Source organism: Oncorhynchus masou, chromosome 31 (assembly GCF_036934945.1).
Source record: "Oncorhynchus masou masou isolate Uvic2021 chromosome 31, UVic_Omas_1.1, whole genome shotgun sequence".
Classification (NCBI taxonomy): Eukaryota; Metazoa; Chordata; class Actinopteri; order Salmoniformes; family Salmonidae; genus Oncorhynchus; species Oncorhynchus masou.
Genome location: NC_088242.1, coordinates 38,540,868 through 38,566,862, shown reverse-complemented (window position 1 = coordinate 38,566,862; position 25,995 = coordinate 38,540,868). Strand labels below are relative to the sequence as shown.

The window sequence follows — 25,995 nt, the reverse complement described above, 5'->3', positions numbered from 1 at the left end:
AACTAACCAAGATGTTTGGTGCAGTATTTCTCAAGTGAAAACATGTTCATGAAAACGAGTCTCTCCTTCAAAGACAACAAACTTTTGGTTGAAGAATACCTCAAACTTCCGCTTGCTTGGAAATAAAATGGTGCGCACAAACCATAGAAATTGAATGAATAGAAAGGACATGGAACATCATGGGTACTCTTGCAATGGCTGCCTGGTATTGTGACGCAATCATTTACATGGTACTGGAGAATTTTAATTTAACTTATGCTAACTGATGTGGCTCCAGCAATGGGATGTATTTTATGTTATGTCCGTTGAGCTGTTAAAACAAATCACAGCTCAAATTGATGGGTACACTTCCTGCTTTGCTGCTATGGGTACGCTTGCAATGGCCGCCAGTCCACCCATTATGCATAATTCAATCGAATGGGGATAACCGTTCTATTCATTCTAGTGCTATATGGCAGGAACAGTCGGAAAAAAACAAACATTGCAGAAGACCAAAACGTCACAAAATGTCGTGATAATATATGCAGGAACTGTTTCGGATGGGAAGCACGACCATGATAATTTAGCGAAACAGATGGAATGTGGAACACGGGCCTTTGAACATTGTCTTCATATGAATTTGCCTATTCTGAATCAGTCGGTCGCATAGAAAAATGATTTTCTAAATGCTCGAACAGCTCTTGAATCGAGTCTAGCAGGTAATCCATATTCATCCGCTTTAGATGCCTCACCAACATCAGTCAATCAGCAACGGAGTACCCGGATGGAACTGTCATGGCCGCCATCGCTGAACTGCAAGGCTAAAGAGAAAAGGAAGGTAAATTAATCAATAATAAACCCCTTTAACTGTAATTTTAGCGGTCAAGAATGTCTAATTTCTAGCCATATATTTCCATTATGAGGTGTTATTTCTCGAGTGGGTGTGGGCAAGCTCTTTTGTATTCCAATAACCGTTTACACAAGTCGCAACGTAAAGTAATTATGTCAGTATCAAGGATGAAGTTGATTAGTTAAGTAACGTTATCTGGAAAAGTGGGAATTCGCAAGACAAACATTGTTTAATGCTTCCTTACACTGGTTTTGTATACGTCCACGTTTCTCAAAGTTAGATCATGTAGAGGCTCTATAGATGGTTTGGTTGTTTAGCAACAAAAATGAGATGCGCCCAACCATGGGGCAAAACGGAGGTTGGCTTAGATTGTTGACAATGTGTAAACTATATTTCGTCTCCACGGTGTATTGAAAACATACATTTGCACAATGACCACTTGTTGTTTCTCAAATACATCGGTACAGTTGTTGATTAGCTAGCTATTGAACTAGAATTTTAGCCTTATTAGCATTGACATGAAATCAGTCAAAACAAGACATGGTATCAATAGCAATTTGAAACGAGCCACTTACGATATACCACATGACAGTTTCTTGACATTTTGCTAGTAATCAAGCCATCCAGAATCACAACATGGAAGCGCGCACATCGTTGTTTGTGACATTGTCAGCCAACCCATCTGTAGATAGCTTAGCCTCCTCGCCAACCAGGGCTACGTTCAGTATGTTTTTACCTTCTGAGACGTTCAATTTAATGAAAACGGTGCTATACTGAATGACCGACCAGTTGAAAAATGGGTAGGGGTTGGGGAAGATGTCACCATGGGGAAGATATCAGCATGGTCACTTGTCCAGTTCAAAACAACTGGGAATCTGAAACTCTCTGACTTCAGTGGGTTCAAGACAACTGAGGGGGGATCACTCACTTTATGATTTGACCAAGTTTTTTTTCTCCCAAGTTCCCAGTTCTCTTGAATGCTCCAACTGCCCTATAAAATACCTCACTCACTGCCTCAAGCCACACACAAATGGGAGCAAAACGTTATTGAACACAGTTTGGAAAAACGTGTCGCTCACAACAAACCGTTCCCGCAAGGTAGTGTAAATCAGTGACTCCACCTAATATGTCAAACCAATCAAATGCCTTGCTTGGCAGATCTCCGAAGGTGCTCACCAGATTAGTGCCATAGGAGAAACAGTGCTTGAGGAATAAAATGTCTACAAAACACTGGTAACAAAACATTTCAGTTTGTTTGCAGCACGCTGGATTTCACTACCTTACTCTGTTATTTTGAGATGCGCTAAAGCTGCAGCAAGAGGGGAGAAATGGTTGAAAATGCTGGCCATATCAATATTTTTTAATTTTAGCCGTTTCTGAAGTGATATTTGGCTCTAAAGGCTAGCATCAGGGCCAAGAAGTAGCTAGCCACAATGAGGTTCGTTTTGAGGAAAGTCAGCTAACCTTGTTAGCCTCCTATGTATAACTAGCTAAAGTTAAATTTCTGTCATGATTATAAAGCCAACAAAATGTTAATAAAAACAGCATATTATTAACATAAAAGGTTAGCTGTGTTAGCCCAGTCACTATCTTATCCAGGGTCAGTGATATGTAACGCAACCATTTACTGTCTATGGGAACAACTGCATTAATTTTCCAAGTAACATTCATTGCTGAATGAAATAGAATTAACCTCATAAAATGACACTTGTAATGCTCATCTCCTGTAGCCTAGTTGTCGTCTCGTTATTTTCATACTGTAAATTACAAGGGTTGGATATGCACTAAGCAATTTTTGTGAGCACTTAAAAGGCATGTATAAAATCTGGTATCTTGTCATATGTGATTAATCAACATTGATACTAGTTCATTTGGAATAATAGTTTAACTCTTAAAAGGTGCACTATGCAGAAATCGCTCTGCCATTCCCTGGTTGCAAAAGTTAATGGTTTGCCTAATTTCAGTTTATGATAAAACAAGCAAGTATAGTGTACATTAGAGAATCATTGTACCATCTAAACTGCTGTGAAATGTATTTTCCATAACCAAAAAGTTGTTTCAGCTATTGTGAAGCTGGTGTACCAAACCGAAAGTAAAAGACACTAAAACTAAACTTAATCACGAGAAGCATAGAAATAATGCAAGTTGCATATTGCAGCTTTAAAATAAGTTTAAACACTTAAAATAATCAACACTTCACCTTAAAATGTGCAAATAACTTGTATGTCAGATTAGACATCTTTGTCTAAACAACAATAGATTATTGCGTAGTAACAAGTACGCTATTATGACTAAAGCGTCATTTCAGGTTAAAAAAAAACTACATACCAGCAGTACCAGCAAATACACCTTCTTCCTTATTTTTATTTGTTTCGTTTTTTTTTAAACCTTTTTTAACTAGGCTGCTTCCATGGCTGTTATCTACAAATGCATTTGGAGACTTTTTAATTTACAATGATAGCTAGCTGATAGGACGTTTGCTACCTGATGACATTTAATTAACTTAGCTAAACAGTGTACAGTTAGCTTTTTACAAAATTCTTCACTGTTTTTGGTGGTAGCAAAGCGCAGCCATCTGGACAAATGCAGACAATGAAAAAAGTTGGTTTGTCACCAGAGCGGTTTAGAATGTGTTGTGACGTTTGACTTTATCAGCAGGGCCTAAAATTCACTTTTTGTTTCACCAGCCACAGTGGCAGGTAGATGAGAAAAATCTACCAGCCAAAATATTTTTTCACCATAAATGCATAAAAAAACTGACCATGCTTTGTAATGTTTCCAAAACATTAAATGTATTAGTAAGAAGAAATGTGGTATATTGCTCAATTTCATTTTTTCTTTTTACCAAAGTATCACATGAGACAAAAAGGTTCAGTGTACGTGTGAGAGAGATGTCTCTTTGCTATCAGTTGAAGCAACAGATTCAAAATAACATTGAAAAACAACCTAGCTTGTGAACAAAACCTTGTAAATAGCCAAGAAACATTGACAAAGTCTCACTTTGCTGACTTTAGTCAATTAGACCAACTTTTATGCCTGTGCCTCCAAAAATGTATCTATCAGTGCTTCACTCAGTGCGCAAAGCGGATTTTTTACATGTAACATCAAAGTCTTGCTGCTGGGAGCCAGCACACCATTCAAACCGTTTATGCAATATACAATTCTCCAGACCTCCAAGGGAGGTATGGCAATTTGAGACTAAGACTCAGGACTGTCCCAGAGTAAAAATAAATAAAAAAATAAATAAAAGAATTACAAATTAAAATCTTGGTTGACCAAGAGTCGTCTTTTCTTCGACCAATTGTTTGGTTGAAATTTTTAAACTTATTTGTCCTTATATAGGATGTCTCTGTGTTTTAATCAGATCAAGTGTTTTCACTGAGCTTGTCTGATGGTTTAAGCGCACTGTTTGATTAAATAATTAAGACACATTACTAGAGGTAGTCCGACTGCAATTGATTTGTTTGTTTTGGTCGGACTTGAATATAATTGTTTTCTTCTTCGAAAAAATCACAGAACATCAAGTGTTTCACGGTCCTTGTTGCTGAAACTGCAACGTAATTACAGCCATTTCTGACTGAAAATATCTGATACCGAAATCCCTAATTTGTTTTGGAAAAACTTTCTCTATTCCCTAAAGCATTGCTCTCTTTACGTGACACATATATGCGTCGCAAGCATGTGACCAATGGAGCATGACCTATAGCATATCATAATCGCATCAAAATGGTTAAAGCAAACTCAACACCGTAACACATGTGATAGTGAAATTGATGGAGGGAACATGATAAGCTCGAAACGGGGGAATGTTTATTTATTGGTTGCTCAGGAAGTAAAGGGGAAGTCAGATGTGTGGAATAAATTTGACGACTTGTGGAAAATACTGGAGATCAAGATTGCGCGTGTGTGTGCCAAACAGGCGCTGTTAGACTGCACAATTATTTTTCTGACTGTTTGGAGCATTGTCAACACAAAATAAATTATAAAGGTACCAGAGAGTCTGTAATGTTTTGTTTCTTGTAACGCTTTAAAAACAGTATTGTGCAATTGCAGAAATGGAACGGTTTAAGAATTATTCAAGGCTCGCTTTATTTTGTACTGAACAAAATATAAAGGCAACATATGAAGTGTTGGTCCCATGTTTCATGAACTGAAATAAAAGATCCCAGAAATGTTCCAAAAGGCACAAAAAGCTTATTTCTCAAGTTGTGCACATATTTGTTTGTCTCTCTTAGTAAGCATTTCTCCTTTGCCAAGATAATCCATCCACCTGACAGGTGTAGCATATCAAGAAGTTGAATAAAACCCCATGATCGTTACACAGGTGTACCTTGTACTAGGGACAATAATCGGCCACTTTAAAATGTGCAGTTGTCACACAATGCCACAGATGTCTCAAGTTGAGGGAGCGTGCAATTGGAGTGCTGATTGTAGGAAAGTCCACAAGAATTATTGCTAGAGAGTTAGATGTTATCCTTTCTAGCGCAGGCGTTCCGCTGAAAAGGCAGTGCGCGAAATTCAAAAATATCTTTTTGAAATTTTTTACTTTCACACATTTAACAAGTCCAATACAGCAAATGAAAAACTTCTTGTTAATCTACCTATCGTGTCCGATTTCAAAAATGCTTTATAGCGAAAGCACAATATATGATAATGTTATTTCACCGCCAAGTCAAAAAAACACAGTCATTTTTCCAGCCAAAGATAGGATTCACAAAAAGCAGAAATAGATAAAATGAATCACTAACCTTTGATCTTCATTCATGACACTCATAGGACATCATCTTACACAATACATGTATGTTTTGTTCTTTAATATGCATATTTATATCCAAAAATCTCAGTTTACATTGGCGCATTACGTGCAGTAATGTTTTAATTCCGAAACATCCAGTGATTCTGCAGAAATACTCATAATAAACATTGATAAAAGATACAAGTGTTATTCACAGATTAAAGAGACTTCTCCTTAATGCAACTACTGTCAGATTTCAAAAATACTTTACGGATAAAGCATAATCTGAGAACGGCGCTCAGAGCCCAATCCAGCCAGAGAAATATCCAACAGATGTCAACAGAAGTTAGAAATAACACTATAAATATTAACTTACCTTTGATCTTCATCAGAAGGCACTCCCAGGAATCCCAGATTGACAATAAATGACTGATTTGTTCCATAAATTCCATCATTTATGTCCAAATAGCCACGTGTTGTTATCGTGTTCAGCCCAGTAATCCATCTTCATGATGCGTGAGCACTTCGGCCAGACAAAAACTTGGAAAGTTCTGTTACAGGTCGTAGAAACGAGTCAAACGATGAATGGAATCAATCTTTAGGATGTTTTTAACATAAAACATCAATAATGTTCCAACTGGAGAATTCCTATGTCTGAAGAGAAGCACTGGAACGAGAGCTAACTCTGTCGGGAGTGTGCGTCACGAGCCTGAGCCACTGCCAGACCACTGACTCAAACAGGTCTCATGAGCCCCTCCTTTATAGCAGCGTCCTGAAGCAAGTTTCTAAAAACGGTTGACATCTAATGGAAGCTGTAGGAAGTGCAACTTGACTCCATAGACACTGTTTATTCGGTAGGCCAAGCTTTGAAAAACTACAAACCTCAGATTTCCCACTTCCTGGTTGGATTTTTCTCCGGTTTTCGCCTGCCATATGAGTTCTGTTACACTCAGACATCATTCAAACAGTTTTAGAAACTTTTCTATCCAATAGTAATAATAATATGCATATATTAGCATCTGGGACAGAGTAGGAGGCATTTCACTCTGGGCACGTGATTCATCCAAAAGTGAAAATGCTGCCCCATCCTACAAAGTGACACAAATTGTAAAAATACATATTTGACATCCATTCAGGAAATGCAATAAGTGTTAGATCGAGAAAGATTCCGAGAAAAATCTCATAATGCTCCCACGCACATTAGGCTATTTTGTTGATAATGATTCTTACTTCTGTAACAATGTGAAAATAAAAAAAAATTGCGATTTTGACAATGTAGATAACCTCTCAAGTACAGACTCGGCCTGACACAAAATGTAGAAATAGTAGCCTACTTCGACAACATTTCAGTGAGTTGGATGTGGTGGCAGACAGGTTGGTGTTTAACACCAACCTATCTGGAGAAAAAAAATACAGACTCTTACCACTTTAAAAAAAAACAACTCCAAACCCCCTACCACTGTTACTTTAGGCCCAGGCTGTGTGGTACAAGGGTGGATGGTGGGACTTGGGGCAGATGCACTCCGTGGAAACGTAGGTTCCCCTCTCAATAAAGTGGTGTTTGAATGAATGCTTACGAGCCTGCTGCTGCCTACCACCCCTCAGTCAGACTGCTCTATCAAAACATAGACTTAATTATAATATAATAACACACCGTCTCGCCTACAGAATAGCAGTGTAGCCTCACTGTAGGCCGTCTCGCCATTGTTGGTAATCAAGCCTACCACTGTAGTGTCGCCTGCAAACTTGATGATTTAGTTGGAGGCGTGCATGGCCACGCAGTCATGGGTGAACAGGGAGTACAGTAGAGGGCTGAGAATGCACCCTTGTGGGGCCCCAGTGTTGAGGATCAGTGGGGTGGAGATGTTGTTTTCTACCTTCACCCAGTTGCACAGGGTGGGCTCAACACCCAGGGACTCAAGCTTGACGAGTTTGGAGCGTACTATGGTGTTGAATGCTGAGCTATATTCAATGAACACCATTCTGACTTAGGTATTCCTCTTGTCCAGATAGGGCAGTGTGATGGCAATTTAATAATCTGTGAACATACTGGGGAGGTAAGCAAATTTGAGTGGGTCTTGGGTGACTGGGTAGGGTGGAGGTGATATGATCCTTGACTGGTCTCTCAAAGCACTTCATGATGACCAAAGCGAGTGCAATGGAGCGATAGTTAGTTACCTTGGCTTTCTTGGGAACAGGAACAATGGGGGACATCTTGAAACATGTGGGGACAGCAGACTTGGATAAGAATTGATTATGCCAGTAAACACACCAGGCAGCTGGTCTGCACATGTTCTGAGGACGCGGCCAGGGATGACGTCTAGCAAAGCAGCATTGCGAGTGATCGCACGTTTAAATATTTTCCTCAGGTTGGCTGCGGTGAAGGAGAGCCCACCGGCTTTGGTAGTTGGCCGTGTCCGTAGCGCTGTATTGTCCTCAAAGCGAGCAAGTTGTTTAATTTGTCTGGGAGCAAGACGTCAATGTCCGCGACGGGACTGGTTTTCTTTTTGTAATCCGGGATTGTCTGTAAACCCTACCACATACGTCTCGTGTTTGAGCTGTTGAATTGCGACTACTTTCTCTATACTGAGGCTTTGCTTGTTTGATTGCTTTGTGGAGGGAATAGCTCCACTGTTTGTATTCGGCCATGTATCCAGTCTCCTTGCCATGATTAAAAGCGGTGGTTCGCGCTTTCAGTTTTGCGTGAATGCTGCCACCACTGTTTCTGGTTAGGAAAGGTTTCACAGTGGGTACGACATCTCCGATGTACTTGCTAATAAACTCGCTCACCAAGTCAGCATATACATCAATGTTATTGTTTAAGGCTACCTGGAACATATCCCAGTCCACGTGTGATTGAAGCAATCTTGAAGTGTGGAATCCGATTGGTCGGACCAGCGTTTTTTGACCTGAGCACGGGAGTTTCCTGTTTTAGTTTGTCTATGGGCTGGGAACAATAAAATTGAGCTATGGTCAGATTTGCGGAAGGCAGTGCGGGTGAGGGCTTTGCATGCGTCACGGAAGTTAGAGTAGCAGAGTATACACGGCTGTGTCTAATCGAAGAGAGTTCTCTTGGAAGATAATGCAGTTGGTATTTGATAGTAAGGAATTCTAGGTCAGGTGAACAAAAGGACTTGAGTTCCTTTATGATGTTGTGATTACACCGTGAAATTAAAAATTTGAAGTGAATTAATATTCACTTTATAGACTCTACATTTCTTATGGGCAGGTGGGACGGTAGCGTCCCACCTGGCCAACATCCTGTGAAATTGCAGAGCTCGGAATTCAAACTACAGTATTGTAAATATTTAACTTTCATAAAATCACAAGTGTAATTTCATAAAATCACAAGTGTAATACAACAAAAAAGTGTAAAAGTGTAATACAATAAAATAATGCTAACTTCTTGTTAATCCAGCCGCTGTGTCAGATTTCAAAAATACTTTATGGCAAAAGCACGCCATGCAATTATCTGAGGACAGCGCACCGCATACAAACACATGAAAAACATATTTCAACCAGGGAGGTGTGACAAAGTCAGAAATAGCGATATAAAAATGCCTTACCTTTGTTGATCGTCTTCTGTTGGCACTCCAAAAGGTCACAGTTACATCACAAATGTTCCTTTTGTTCTATAATGTCCTTCTTTATATCCATAGAAACTCAGTTTAGCTGGCGTGCTTCAGTCAATTGTCCACCCAGTTTCCCTCCATCAAAATGCATACAATATGAATCCCAAACGTTTCTAATCAAGTTTTCCAAACAAGTCAAACAGAGTTTTTATAATCAAACCTTAGGTACCCTATTACGTAAATAAACTATCAAATTTAAGACAGAGAATCGTTGTTGTCTTTACCGGAGAAAAATACCAAAGAACGCACTCTCTTCCAAGCGCTTGGAAACACTACAGCCAAAATGGGAGCCACTTTGAAAAACTACAATTTCTGGCTCATTTTTCCAAAAACCAGCCTGAAACTCTTTCTAAAGACTTGACATCTAGTGGAAACCCTAGGAACTGCAATCTGGGAGGACTTGGCCTCATAATAAAAGTGAGCCATTGAAAATTAGTGGTAGGTAGGGGGGGATGGTTTGTCCTCAGGGTTTCGCCTGTCATATCAGTTCTGTTATACTCAGACAATTTTAACAGTTTTAGAAACTTTAGTGTTTTATATGAATATCCTAGCTTCTGGGCCTGAGGAACAGGCAGTTTACTTTGAGCATACTTTTCATCCGATGTCAAAATACTGCCCCCTACTCAGGAGAGGTTAAGAACATGACAATATTTGAGTAAGTGAGCACAGCAGTCAGTAAAATGCATTCCATCACAGCGTTGCCCCTGTCTATACTTTACTTACATTCAAAGAGGTACAGGTAAAGGCAAATTTCCACCCCAAAAATATATATTTTATTCATGAATCATTAATCCATTGTTGAAATAGTCCCAAACTGTTTTACATGTCAGTTTTCAAGATGTATTACTCTCAAAATACAGAAAAATACATTCTGTTCAGAACAACCCAAGGTATGATGCCATGTCATCTTGTAACTGTACCTCAACATAGTGATCATAAACGTAGACACTGTATATTACATGAGTTTGATTTGGAAATGTGCAGTGCAATATTAAATCTTTCAAAATACAAAATTTAAAATTACTGTTTCCCTCACTCGAACAGCAAAACATTTGCTAAAGTTCCCCAATTACCGGGGAGGATGGGGGCAACTTCTTAAAGTCAGAAAGGCCATCAGTCAAAACCCATACAGCGCTGTAAAGCGCAGAGCCAGATTTCTGACGTCATGTATAGCATATTACTGTACAGCCACTACGTTCAAATATAGGCACTTATTATTGCCCAAATCCGCCATTTTCAGTATTCAGACCCCTTGACTTTTTCCAAATTTTGTTACATTAAAGCCTTATTCTAATACTCCATAAACCGTTTTTAGAAGTTTTAGCAAATGTATAAATAATCAACTTAAATACCTTATTTTCACAAGTATTCAGACCCTTTGCTATGAGACTCGAAATTGAGCTCAGGTGGATTATTTTTTCCATTGCTCATCCTTGATGTTTCTGCAACTTGATTGGAGTCCACCTGTGGTAAATTCAATTGATTTGACATGATTTGGAAAGGCACACACCTGTCTATATAAGGTCCCACAGTTGACACTGCATGTCTTAGCAAAAGCCAAGCCATGAGGTCGAAGGAATAGATCTGGGGAAGGGTGCCAAAACAGTTCTGCAGTATTGAAGGTCCCCAGTATGGAAGAAGTTTGGAACCACCAAGACTCTTCTTAGAGCTCGCTGCCTGGCCAAACTGAGCAATCGGGGGAGAAGGGCCTTTGTCAAGGAGGTGATCAAGAACCCGATGGTCACTCTGACAGAGATCCAGAATTCCTCTTTGGAGATAGGAGAACCTTCCAGAAGGACAACCATCTCACTCCATCAATCAGGCATTTATAGTAGAGTGGCCAGACAGAAGCCACTCCTCAGTAAAAGGCACGTCAGCCTGATTGGAGTTTGCCAAAAGGCACCTAAAGGACCCTGACCATGAGAAACAATCTTCTCTGGTCTGATGAATCCAAGATTGAAGTCTTTGGCCTGAATGCCAAGCGTCACGTCTGGAGGAAACCTGGCACCACCCCTACGGTGAAGCATGCTGCTGGTAGCATTATGTTGTGGGGATGTTTTTCAGCATCAGGGACTGGGAGACTAGTCAGGATTGAGGGAAAGAATAATGGAGCAAAGTACAGAGATCCTTTTTAAAATGTATTTATTTAACCATCTTTGAAATGCAAGAGAGGCCCAGGCGCAATTTAAATGTTGGACACTAGATGGCAGCAGTGTATGTGCAAAGTTTTAGACTGATCCAATGAACCATTGCATATCTGTTCAAAATGTTGTATCAATACTGCCCAAATGTGCCTAATTGGTTTATTAATACATTTTCAAATTTGTAATTGTGCCCTCTCCTCAAACAATAGCATGGTATTATTTCAGTGTAATATCTACTGTAAATTGGACAGTGCAGTTAGATTAACAAGAATTTAAGCTTTCTTCCCATATCAGATATGTCTATGTCCTGGGATTTTTTTTGTTACTTACAAACTCATGCTAAGTACTGTCTTAGTGTGACAATCATTAAATGTGAAGGATGTTATATTATCAAATCAATTCTCTGTGTAAATATTCCTTACGTGATTAAACTATTTATGTAAATTATAATTAACTGGGAAGTCAGGGCACCACGGGAAAATGTTTTTAAAGAGTCTATTTCCCAAATTAACTCTTCAGATATTTTCATACCTTATCGATTACAGATTTATATTAATGTATTATTACCGCATCAGTCTCATTCCTGATCGTCGCTAACCCTTGGATAGCTGCACGAACCCTAGCATAAATTGTGAATCAGTGATATACAAGTTATTTATTTACTAACTAATCAATTACAGAATTACATAAACACACAGTAGATCATACATTGGCTCTGAGCATAACACAAAGAAAATATCCCTAGTGGACGAAACCGGTATGACTGCTTGGTAGACAAAGGAAATGGGTGGGGACAGCTTAAGAGTAGCAAACTGAGTGGACACACTTAATACAGTTGATACCTACAGTCATGGAAATGCTAATACTTTGAACATGAACAACCACTCATTCTAAAATAAATTACAACTTACATGTTTACGAGTGTATGCCATTGTTTTCCCTCTCGGCTATCGCCGGTCCTTCTGCTGGGTAGTCAGTCAACAGAAAGTCTATGGTTTGTCCACCAGAGATCAGTCTTCCATAGTAGCTTGTTATAATGGATACGTCAGGGTACCATTCGGAAATGTTCTTGAGAGACTAAAGCATTTAAACGGCTGCAGTCTGAATAATTGGTCTTTAGTTTGTAGATTTCTTATCCATGTCAACAGTGGGATCCTCTCTCTGCGTTATCTTAACTAATTAAAATTGTCACGAGTCCTTTTAACTCTGTGGAAAGGGGTGTTCCATGATGTATGTGCTCACAAAGTTTACTGGATAAACTTTACGTAAAAAAAAAACATTTTGTCATTTAGAAAACTAAAGTCACATTTAAGAACAAATTAATTTACAATGACGTCCTACCCCGGCCAAACCCGAGCCCAGACAAATCTGGCTAATTGTGCCCTATTGGACTCCCAATCACAGCCAATTTTGATACAGCCTGGAATTGAACCAGGGTCTGTAGTGACGCCTCTAGCACTGAGATGCAGTGCCTTAGACCGCTGCGCCACTCGGGAGCCCTCAGAGGTTGGTACCCCTGTAAGCCTCCCGTACTAAGCAACACTAACTGTTGAACGAGGAAGAGCTCAATTTTGTTTGTTTGGAACGTTTGTTTGAAAGTGATTTGTAAAGTTCTTGCTAGCTACCTAGCTTCTTAGTTTGGATCCCGTGACGCAGTTGGCATCAGTTGCTGGGACTGCTTTTTAGGGCTGGGCGATATGACGATATATATTGTGTGATGAAGCATAATATATCTATAATCTATTTTGTTGTCACATATCACACTCCTTACGGCAATATTTTTAGTCAATTGGACGACGCTTTGCGTTCGTGTGGAAGGAAATTTGCAGCACAAACAAACATGGAGGAGAGTGAATGTGACAGAGCACAGAGACACGGAGCTCGTACCTAAAAGAGGTGCTACTTCGGTCGCATGGAAGTGGTTCTGGTATGGAAGTCTGACACAAACCAGAAAACCGTCCTCTGCAAAATATGCCACAGGCCGGTTCACACAACAGACTCAAACACCACTAACCTCTTTTACCACCTACGCAAGAATCATGTGGAACAGTACGGAGAGAGTCTACAGATGAGACCCGAAAAAAGTACATTTGAGGGCTCAAAACATACCCCCAACTCAGAACGTTGCAAGAGGCTTTTGCCCGCGGCACACCATATGGCAAAGAATCACGAAGATGGAAGGAGATAACAGCTGCCGTTACAACGTACATCTGCAAAGACATGGCCCCAATTCACACTGTTGAGAAACTGAGGTTTTGTGAGTTGGTGTTAACACTCAACCCAAGGTACCAAATGCAAATTGTATAGTAATCGGGATATGAAATGACCTATATCGGGATATGAGATTTTGGCCATATCGCACAGCACAACTGCTTGTCTCTCCAGTGATCCTGCTCACCGATCAATCAATAAAATGTATTTCTAAAGCCCTTCTGACATCAGCTGATGTCACAAAGTGCTGTACAGAAACCCAGTTTAAACGCCTAAACAGCAAGCAATGCAGGTGTAGAAACACAGTGACTAGGACAAACTCCCTAGAAAGGCCGAAACCTAGGAAGAAATGTAGAGATGAACCAGGCTATGAGGGGTGAACAGGTCAGGGTTCCATAGCTGCAGGCAGAACAGTTGAAACTGGAGCAGCAGCAGCACGACCAAGTGGACTGGGGACAGCAAGGAGTCATCAGGCCAGGTAGTCCTGAGGCATGGTCCTAGGGCTTAGGTCCTCCAAGAGAAAGAGAGAGCGAATTAGAGAGCATACTTAAATTCACACAGGACACCGTATAAGACAGGATAAATACTCTAGATATAACAGACTGACCCTAGCCCCCCATCACAGCCTCTAGTATTTATGCTGCAATAGTTTGAGACGAGGGGTCGGAGACACTGTGGCCCCGTCTGAGGATACCCCCAGACAGGGCCAAACAGGCATTATACACCCTCACCCACTTTGCCAAAGCACAGCCCCCACACCACTAGAAGGATATCTTCAACCACCAACTTACCTGAGACGAGGCCGAATATAGCCCACGAAGATCTCCCCCACGGCGCCAACCCAGACAGGAAGACCGCGTCAGTGACTCAATCTATTCAAGTGACGTACCTAGGGACGGCATGGAAGAGCACAAGTAAGCCAGTCACTCAGCCCCCGTAATCGGGTTTAAGGCTGAGAATTCTAGTGGAGACGGGGGAACTGGCCAGGCAGAGACAGCAAGGGCGGTTTGAGGCTCCAGTAACTTTCCATTCACCTCCACACTCCTGGGCCAGACTACACTCAATCATTGGACCTACTGAGGAAATTAGTCTTAAATAAAGACTTAAATGTTGAGACCGAGTCTGCGTCTCTCACATGGATAGGCAGACCATTCCATAAAATGGAGTTCTATAGGATAAAGCCCTGCCTCCAGCTGTTTACTTAGAAATTGTAGGGGCAATAAAGAAGCCTGCATCTTGTGACCGTAGCGTATGTATAGGTATGTACGGGAGGACCAAATCTGAAAGATCTGTAGGAACAAGCCCATGTAATGCTTTGTAGATTAGAAGTAAAACCTTTAAATCAGCCCTAGCCTCATCAGGAAGCCAGTGTAGAGAGGCTAGCACTGGCGTAATATGATCATTTTTTGGGGTTCTAGTCAAGATTTCAGCAGCCGTGTTTAGCACGAACTGGAGTTTATTTATTGTTTATCCTGGTAGCCGGAAAGCAGAGCATTGCAGTAGTCTAATTTAGAAATGACACAAGCATGGGTACTTTTTTCTGCATAATCTTTGGACAGAATGTTCCAGATTTTTCTGAGATTAGTTTATTTTAGGCACTTCCTGGTTGGATCTTCCTCAGGTTTTCGCCTGCAATATCAGTTCTGTTATACTCACAGACAATATTTTGACAGTTTTGGAAACTTTAGAGTGTTTTCTATCCTAATCAATTATATGGATATTCTAGATTCTGGGCCTGAGAAATAGGCAGTCATTTGGTTACGTTTTTCATCCAAACATCAAAATACGGCCCCCTACACTCAACAGGTTAAAGAGTTTCAGTCTGATTTGGAATGGGTGGCCAGTAATAAACTGGTCCTGAACATCTCTAAAAGTAAGCTTTGTATTTGGTACAAATCATTCCTTAAGTTCTAGACCTCAGCTGAATATGGTAATGAATGGTGTGGCTGTTGAACAAGTTGAGTAGACTAAATTACTTGGCATTACCTTTACATTGTAAACTTTCATGGTCAAAACATATAGATTCAATGGTTGTAAAGATGGGAAGAGGTTTAGCTGTAATAAAGACACCACACTCCAGAAAGCAAGTTTTGCAGGCACTAGTTTTGTTGATTATTGTCCAGTTGTGTGGTTCTGTGCTGCAAGGAAAGACCTAGTTAAGCTGCAGCCGGCCCAGATCAGATCGGCACAATTTGCAATCAGAGGGCTGATATACATACTATGCATACATAATACTATCCCCATGCATAATAGAGAAATACACTACATGGCCAAAAGTATGTGGGCACCTGCTTGTTGAATATCTCATTCCAAAATCCCCCCTTGCTGTTATCATAGCCTCTACTCTTCTGGGAAGGCTTTCCACTAGATGTTGGAGTATTGCTGCGGGATCTTGCTTCCATTCAGCAACAACTGCATTAGTGAGGTCGGGCACTGATGTTGGGAGAATAGGCCTGGCTTGCAGTCGGTGTTCCAGTTCATCCCAAAGGTGTTTGATGGGGTGGAGGTCAGGTCTCTTTGCAGGCTGGTCAAGTTCTTCCACATCAATCTCGACAAACCATTTATGTATGGACCTTGATTTGTGCAGGTAGTGTTCTCCTGGCATCTGCCAAACCCAGATTCTTCTGTCTGACTGCCAGATTGTGAAGTGTGATTCATCATTCCAGTGAACATGTTTCCGCTGCTCCAGAGTCCAGTGGTGGCGCGCTTTACACCACTCCAGCCGACGCTTGGCATTGCGCATGGTGATCTTTAGGTTTGTGTGAATGCTCGGCCATAGAAACCCATATCATGAAGCTCCGGATGAACAGGTCTTGTGCTGACGTTTCTTCCAGGTGCAGTTTGATGCTTGGTAGTAAGTGATGCAACCGAGGACAGATGATTTTTACGCACTACGTGCTTCAGCACTCCACTGTCCCTTTCTGTGCGCTTGTGTGGCCTACCACTTCGCGGCTGAGCTGTTGTTGCACCACTTCACAATAACAGCACTTAGAGTTGGTCGGGGCAGCTCTATCAGGGCAGAAATTTGACAAACTAACTGTTGGGATGGTGGCATCCTGTGACTGTGTCATGTTGATAGTCACTGAGCTCTTCACTAAGGCCATTCTACTGCCAATGTTTGTGTAAGGAGATTGCATGGCTGTGTGCTTGATTTTATACACCTATCAGCAACGCGTGTGACTGAACTATCCTAATCCACAAATTTGAAGGCGTGTCCACATACTTTTGGCCATTTAGTGTATGTGATCTATACAAATGCAAGCAAGGATTGAAATAATTGTTTTTGTCAAATATTAAATATGTTTTCAGTCTACACATTATTTGTGATTATGTTCCCTCCCTCGGCTGAATCTGGTTGATGATCCCTGCCATAGAGGGTCTTGGGATTTAAGCATAAATACCACTTTATTTTCACCTACAAACTTGAATTCAATTTCTTGTTCAAATGTGTCGGGTGTCTAAAGTTCTGATTTGATTCATCACATAATTTCTCCTTTGACACCAATGCCTGATTTGCAAGGTTAGTCAGAATTCCCAAGTTCTGATTGACTGACTGTTTAATCAAAAATGTATTCCGTGGTGAGAAATTGTATTGTGCCGCGAGATAGCATATTTGTGACATTCTTCTCTTGTTCATAGGAGCCTCTATATTGAAGCATGGAAGAGGACCTGAAAACACTGGATGATCCTGCTGAAAGCTATGACGACATGGAGGCTGAGGAAGAAAAGGAATTGGCAAAGGACCACACCGGCCAGAAGTTTGATAAATTTCCTGGGTTGCCATATAGTGACCAATGTGACCCTGATGAAACATCTGTTGAAGAGTCAGGTATTCGCAAGACAGCCAGAAAAGCATCTAAGTCACCATGTAAAATACAGCAAGGTGCAGTCTTCTCTGGGAAAATACTTAGTTTTGGGTGTTCAGAGTGTAAGGGTGACGCTACCTACAGCCCCAATGATCTCCTCAAACATTTTCAAGGGGCCCACAAGGGGACCCTGCCGACGTATCCGTGTGACTTGTGTGGCTTTGTTACAAATGAGTTCCCTGCACTTCAGCGCCATCGGATCGGGCACAGGAACACTTTAGTCACATGCGAGATCTGTAATGATGATGTACAGTACTCTCTCCTCCTGCTCACTAGACACTATATCATGTCTCACAGCCAAAATGGCCACTTTCACTGCGAAAAATGTGAGTTTTCAACAGTTGACGCAGGGACATTTGTTCAGCACATCCATCATCACAATGAGAGCCGGCTCAAATGTGTGAAATGTCAACATGTGAGCTCCAGCCGAGGTGAGCACCAGAGGCACCTAAAACTCCACTCGGGTACCTTCCCCTTCACGTGTCAGGTCTGTGGATATGGGGCAGCACGGAGAGAATACCTCACAAAGCACATGGTAACTGTCCATGGTGAGGAAGCAGGCAAGAAAAATAAATGGAGAGCAACGGAGGACCGCAACAATACCCTGGCAAACTCCTCTTCAGGATTAAAACTCCTGCTGAAGAAAAGCCCAGCTGCAGGTGGTCAATCTAAGGAATCCCAGTGGATGTCCAAACTGAATTCTCTTCCTGGAGTAGGTTTACTTGACCAAAATGGAAGGTTGTTGAACCCAGAGAAAACATTGGAGGAAACCCAACAGTTCCTTGAAAGGGCTGTGGGTGTGAAACAGGACTGTAAGAAGCGGGTCAAAGGGACTCTTAAAAACGAGCAACAATTTGACTCCCAGGCTGTATCATCGATACCACCACCTAAGTCCCCGGAAAGTGATGACAGTTATGGGGCTGACACCCTAAACCCGAACTCCAATGGACTAACTGTTCTCATGGTCAAAAATAAAATCTCTATTCCACCTAACTGTACTACAAAAGTAATGGGGTTCAAAATGGTTGACGGCAAAAAGCATTTAGTTCTCAAAGTTATACCAACAGCAAAGCCTGAGCCCTCTGCAGAAAATAGACTGTTATGTAGAGAGCAAGAGAGAGGCTGCCCAATTATAGACGCTACCTCCGATGGAAATCAATGCTCAGATTCGGCTGAAAATTGGGAGAATTTAAGTACTAACTTCCCTTACATGACAGTTCTAAGCCCCTCAGGGACTGATCGAGATGCTGCAATTTCAGTTCAAGTGAAACCAGAGGAAGAGGACATTAGCATTGAGATGTTGCCCATACTGGAGAAACTACCACAGAAAATAGCACAGAAAGCAAAACACACAGAGCAGCAGAGGAATGGTGAACAACATAAGTTTAAGGATGAACAGATTCCTTCCTTGGCAGTTTCTCCAATGACCAAAGAGTCAGATCACTCCACGATTCAGAACGGTAAACTGAATAACAACACATCATCAATTGCTAATCAGTCGAATGATTCTGAGTTGGGAGACAAAATGTCTGCTTATTCAAGCCCTAATGTGACTGCTGTGGAGGTCGTTCCAGCCAAAATGGTCACAGATAAGACCATGCCCTCTGAATCAGCTTATGAGACCATGCTTCCCAAACCAGTCTCTGAAGAAACTATCAGTATGCTTAGAGTTGGTGACCTGAATACAGCTACAGCTGATAAGATCAGTGACCCCATCACTGAAAAATCCCCTGTGCCCAATGGAGAGACGTTACCCTCCAATGACAAACCTAAGAAGACTGCCCCAGAACCCTTGACTGGTGACATCCTGCCTTCTGATGATACTGTTGAAAATACTCATTCAATTATCAAGGAGGTGGTTCCTTTTGATTTTACTGCCAATAAGATGAATTCCTGTGTAGCGACTAAGACTAAAACTGAAACTTTATCTCCAGATCTGATGCCCCAACTGGAGTCACACCCAGCTGAATCAGACAACTCCAAAGAGACTGATGCTAATGCTGAAAATCTTAATTCTCCCAACCAAGAGGTGTTTAGTTTTCATAATTACTCAAAGGAAACATCAAGCATTTCCTCCAACTCAACACAACCTTGTGAACTTCCATCAGAGCTTTCGACAGAGGATGAAAGTGTTTGGGTGAAAGAGCCTGAATGGAGCTTGACATTGGCTGCATCTCCACAACCTCCAGATGAGGGGAATGGGGAAGTGGAGTCTGCAGAAGAGACTGAGACTGCAATGGAAAGAGTGTCAGATGGTGACATTGAGGTTGATGAGTGCATAGCTACTGTAGATCTGACCACCCCAGTGGCAGCTGAGATAGATAATCATGGACACTCTGGGTCTAAACACCAAGTCCAAACTACAGTAAAAATGGAGGAGGAGAGTGTTCCTGTGTCAGAAAGGGCAACAGGGAGCATAAATAGTTTGGCCGTCTTGGGTCGCATACTGGAGGAGCATTCAGATGCTATCATTAACCACCAGCTTGAAAAAGATAGAATAGGCTGCTCAGCTGCTAGCCATGATTCTGTTAAGCCACCTAAGACTATGCTAAGGATCCTTAAAACTGCAGAGGGAAAGCAACAGATGTTCTTACAGACTGCAGAGAACCAGTTTGCTGTACCTGTGCAGCTCCAAGGCAACACAGGGTTCAAGCTGATAACCAAATGCTCTGCTCCTCAGATCAATGTGTCCTATGTTAAGCCAGGAATTGAAATACAGAATCACACCACAGGGTTGGCACTCACCCTCAATGGTGGAAGGTTCAGCATTCTAGGACATACTTTAGGTGCTAGTGAAAAAGGTGCAATGCCGTTATCTGCTATTCAGCCTGGAGCCAGTACTAGTGCAAGCCACTACCTAGTCAACAGCAAAGATTTTAAGGGAAATATGCTGTTGTCAGACGCAGCACATAGTTCTCCTGGAGAAAATACCATAAAGTCACTGCAGACTTGTTACTTAGTACAGAGACCAGTCCCTGTAACCCAGCCCCCCCACACTGCAGGTAGCAAATTAGCAAGCTCAATGTCTCAATCTCCACTCTTGTCCCGTCCAGTTTTGGCAATGTCTGCGAACTCGGTGAACAAATTAACTGCATTGCACACTGGGCGACAAGCCTTCTTAGTTAGATATATTTCTCCAGCTAAGTCAGGGATGCTTCTGAATAGTCTTGATGGGAAGTCTGTGAACCAGAAAGGTCAACCTAATGAAAACCGAGGAAATAAAGTTGTTTATAAGATAGTCAGAACTGCCAATGGTAGCACATTTCTTGCTGGTGCTTCACACTCCTCTGCCAACAAGCCCATTTATCTGGCCACAAATTCCACACAGATGCCCTGTTTTCTGATGTCATCAAATAATGTCTCTACTGGAGGGCAAAAACTGGTACCCATACAAAATGCCTCCCACAAACCTGTCACAGCCACCAAGCTCTCAAATCTTCTGTCCCCCCAATCCAACATGCAAGGTAGGGTCAGGCAGCAAGTGGGCATAGATGGTCTGAATAAATCGCCCCTTACCCCAAGGCCAAGTCGCCAGCTAAGTCAAAGGAAGAGACACAGGAAAGCATTGTTTGATGAACTCCCAGAGCACTTGCCTAAAGTGAGGAGGCTCTCAAGCAAGGCAGTAACTGAGAAAGGGGCTCCCTTGCTCTGGGTGCCTGTACCCAAAGATGCAGAGAGGACTCTGAGACTGTACCCATTCAGTTCACTTCAGGAGATAAAATGCCCTCGACGAAATCAGCCGGTAGTGGTTCTCAACCATCCCGATGCCGACATTCCTGAAGTGGCCAGTATCATGAGGTCTGCAAACAAGTACAAAGGTGCTGTTTCCAAGGTGGCACTGTCCCAAAAAACAGTTCAAGCTCTCTCTGAACAAGGCCCGACTGGACTTCTGGGAAAAAGCTCCAAGGTGAAATGTCCCTCATCACAAAGCTGTGGGTCGAGACTTCGGCCTTCAGAAAGCCGAGTCCGAGAGCGATTTCTGTTAAAACTGAAGTTTAAAAAGACTAGCAGGAAAAAGTACGAGGTGGTGAAGTCCTTATCTAGATGTGCAGAGAGGTCATCAATGTTTGCCTGTTGGTTTTGTGGTCGACTCTTCAACAACCAAGAGGAGTGGATAGGCCACGGCCAACGGCATCTCATGGAGGCAACCAGAGACTGGAATAAGCCATTTTAAAGCTGTCACATAGCCCCTGGATGATCCAAAATACCATCCTATAGAGTGGCACAAATCGAGAGGTTAAAGTTGTATATTTTTCAAATGACTCATCAGTATACTTTATTCTTACAGCAGTTTCTATTCCCATAAATGCCCTAATAGCTATGTTTGAGTCACCGTTTTTGAGGCTGATGTGTGGTACAACCTGAAACCTTTTGGTATGTATAGATATTCTAATATGATTATGTAAATATGACTTAAACTCGTTTGTACAGATGGAATTGAACTGTGAAAACTTGGCACACTGTAATGGAATATATTTGAGGGAGCAATGTTGCTAGATTTTTTTTTTTTGTATTCAGAAATGTACCAAATTCCTCAGGTGATTTCATATTCTCTGATTCAACTTTGTAACATACAGTTGAAGTTGGAAGTTTAAATACACTTAGGTTGGAGTCATTAACATGTTGTCATTAACTTGTTTTCAACCACTCCACACATTTCTTGTAAACAAACTACAGTTTTGGCAAGTTGGTTAGGACATCTACTTTGTGCATGACACAAGTAATTTTTCCAACAATTGTTTACAGACAGATTATTTCATTTATAATTCACTGTATTAAAATTCCAGTAGGTCAGAAGTATACATACACTAAGCTGACTGTGCCTTTAAACAGCTTGGAAAATGCAATACAATTATGTCATGACTTTAGGAGCTTCTGATAGGCTAATTGACATCATTTGAGTCAATTGGAGGTGTACCTGTGGATGTATTTCAAGGCCTACCTTCAAATTCAGTGCCTCTTTGCTTAACATCATTGGAAAAACAAAAGAAATCAGCCAAGACCTCAAAGTAATTGTAGACCTCCACAAGTCGGGTTCATCCTTGGGAGCAATGTCCAAATGTCTGATGGTACCACGTTCATCTGTACAAACAATAGTACGCAAGTATAAACACCATGGGACCACGCAACCGTCATACCGATCAGGAAGGAGACACGTTCTGTCTCCTAGAGCTGAACGTACTTTGATGCAAAAAGTGCAAATCAATCTCAGAACAACAGCAAAGGACCTTGTGAAGATGGAAACGGGTACAAAAGTATCTATGTCCACAGTAAAACAAGTCCTATACCGACAACCTGAAAGGCCGCTCAGCAAGGAAGAAGCCAATGCTCCGCCATAAAAACAGACTACGGTTTGCAACTGCACATAGGGACAAAGATCGTACTTTTTGGAGAAATGTCCTCTGGTCTGAAAACAAAACATTTTGACCATAATGACCATCGTTATGTTTTTGATTAATAAGGGGGACGCTTGCAAGTCGAAGAACACCATCCCTAACGTGAAGCACGGGGGAGGCAGCATCATGTTGTGGGGGTTCTTTGCTACTGGAGGGACTGATGCACTTCCCAAAATGGATGGCTTCATGAGGAAGGAAGATTATGTGGATATATTGAAGCAACAACTCAAGAGATCAGTCAGGAAGTTAAAGCTTGGGCGCAAATGGGTCTTCCAAATGGAATATGACCCCAAGCATACTTCCAATGTTGTGGCAAAATGGCTTAAGGACATCAAAGTCGAGGTATTGGAGTGTCCATCACAAAGCCCTGACCTCAATCCCATAGAAAATTTGTGGGCAGAACTGAAAAGGCATGTGCGAGCAAGGAGAGGCCTACAAACCTGACTCAGTTACACCAGGTCTGTCAGGAGGATTGGGCCAAAATTCACCCAACTTATTGTGGGAAGCTTGTGGAAGGCTACCCAAAACGTTTTACCCAAGTTAAACAATTTAAAGGCAATGCTACCAAATACTAATTGAGTGTATGTAAACTTCTGACCCACTGGGATTGTGACGAAAGAAATAAAAGCTGAAATAAATCATTCTCTCCTATTATTCTGACATTTCACATTCTTAACATAAAGTGGTGATCTTAACTGACCTTAACAGGGAATTTTTACAGAGTTTAAATATATTTGGCTAAGGTGTATGTAAACTGACTTCAACTGTAAGTAATTATTTTACATTTATCATCTTTTCATAGGTTTGAGAGAACATTGTGGTAATTTGTGTTTTGATTCCCTTATTTTTGTTATTCATGTTCTATTCACATATTATTGTTTGTTTTATGTTCAGAAATAGTTGTGAAGAAATAGTTTTACAGGTATACAAATGGGTCATCCTTGTGGAAAAGTTTTTTTTTTTTTGCAGTTACATACAGTACTTCCTATATACATCCCGGTTTGTTTCACTATTTTACCTGTTTTTATTTCTGGGGTGACAGATGTTTTAGCTTCTTTTAGGATAACACAACCCCATGTGTCTAATATCTTAATTGTCAGTGCTTGACTTTAGCATTAGTCATAACATAGTTATGTTGATTTTAGCTCTCGTAACTGTCATTTATTTCCACATCTGTGTTCAGTATGCAGAAATATCTCAACTGATTAATTATTGCATGAGTGAAACTTTACGATCATTTTTGCACATTTAGTACTGTTTAGCGGGCAGGAAAATGTTCCCCATGATCAAAGCTGTACTAGTTAAATTGTACTAGTAGTTGAAAATTAATAGACCTACAAAATAATACCATATGGCTTCATGAAAGACTGGTGAAACAGCATGCACAAAATAAGACTAAATCACAGTTTAAGCAGCAACCACACCAGCAGATTTGCTACTTTCCTTGTACATTTCATTCAAGTTTGTGTTTCTGATCTTATGCTAATTGAACACCTCTTATTTCCAATGTTCCAATACATTTGTTTTGTAGTAGTAGAGTGAGTCCTGTTAACACTTTCTTTTGAACCATGTATAATCGGTTTTATTTGACAAATTACGCTTGTTACAGACTAGCCCCCTCCCCCTTGACACAACAATACCTCTAAACTCAATGACCAAATAATTGTTATTCTCTTAAGTTTTATGGAATTCTCCTTTCTTAGGAAAAAAAGTTTTTTTTTCCAGTTTTAATATCCCTGTCAGACAGGTTGCCGAGATCTTTTTACCTGAGAATAAAGTGCCTAAACTGTTGTGCACCAGGTTGACACTATTGTACTGTATTCACCTCCTTGTGGTTCTCTCTTCTCAAATAAATGTAAGTACTTTGGAAAATAACCAATGTCTTGTGTTTTGCTAATATTTAGTTTTGTTGTTTCTTTGGGCACAGGAACACATATTAATAGATTCATCTATTTGATCAATAAAAATATTCAAAGATTTTACGAATTTAAACAACATTTTACAAATAGCTGTGAGTCATTGGTAGGTGTATACATTTTTTTAATGTATTTAAAAAAAAAACTTTTTGCTAGTGTGGATGGACTTCATAGTTTTAGAACACCTAAAAAAAATCTTAGGACACTCATCACTTCCTTTTGTACGCGGAAAAGCTCGGTTTTGTTTGTTTGGAAAGTTTGTTGTTGAATTTCTTTGGGACTGGGGGGCAGTTTTGAGTAGATTGGATAAAAAGGTGCCCAAAGTAAACTGCCTCCTACTCTGTCCCAGATGCTAATATATGCATATTATTATTATTATTATTAGTAGTATTGGATAGAAAACACTGAAGTTTCTAAAACTGTTTGAAGGATGTCTGTGAGTATAACAGAACTCATATGGCCCACAAAAACCTGAGGAAATCCAAACAGGAAGTGAGAAATCGATTTTCAATGTGATTTTTCAGGATTTTTTTTTTTTTTTCATTTGTCTGTCATAGTTGAAGTGTACCTATGATGAAAATTACAGGCCTCATATTTTTAAGTGGGAGAACTTGCACAATTGGTGGCTGACTAAATACTTTTTTTGCGCCACTGTAGGTAGGTAGTTGCAAAGGGCAGCAGTGTCTTAACAGCGTGATTTGCCAAGGCAGGATACTCTGAGCGCAGCTCAATCCAGAAATCTGACAGTGGCTTCTGATTTTAAATTCAATTTTCACAGGACCGCTTGTTGGAATTTCGATGAGGCTCTCTTGTTCAGATGTCGGTAAGTGGACTGGAGGCAGGGCATGAAAGAGATCATGAATCCAGTTGTTTGTCATCCGTTTCGAGACTGTACCTGCGTAATTGCACACCCAACTCACTCGCTACATCACATTTGACAGTTCATTTGCACACACAAAATAAAATCATACAGTGACGGAAAGACCTGTGTGTTGCCCTTGTTAATGCAGACAGAAAAGAGCTCCAACTTATTAATCATAGTCTCAATTTTTTTCCCGCACATTGAATATGGTTGCGGAGAGTCCCTGTAATGCTCGATTCAGATCATTCAGGTGAGAAAAAAACATTACCCAGATAGACCAGTTGTGTGAGAAACTCATCATGCAAGTGGTCAGACTAGTGAAAATTATTGTCAGTAAAGAAAACTAAGCTCTTCTCTCAATTAAAAAAAAACGTGTCAATACTTTGCCCCTCTGGATGCTGCAG

General features: G+C 40.9%; 1 protein-coding gene across 1 annotated transcript; it reads left to right on the top strand.

The window, feature by feature from the left end:
* The first annotated feature begins 727 nt into the window (after nt 1-727).
* LOC135523922 (zinc finger protein 518A-like) lies at nt 728-24,688 on the top strand. The gene is made up of 2 exons (XM_064950945.1): nt 728-817; nt 17,191-24,688. The coding sequence occupies exon 2, from the start codon at nt 17,209-17,211 to the stop codon at nt 21,589-21,591; it is 4,383 nt and encodes a 1,460-aa protein (XP_064807017.1). The 5' UTR covers nt 728-817; nt 17,191-17,208; the 3' UTR covers nt 21,592-24,688.
* Nucleotides 24,689-25,995: the final 1,307 nt, after the last annotated feature.

What these genes read in the sequence shown, in the direction of transcription:
- LOC135523922 (XM_064950945.1), top strand. Translation starts at nt 17,209, where the DNA reads ATGGAAGAGGACCTGAAAACACTGGATGATCCTGCTGAAAGCTATGAC.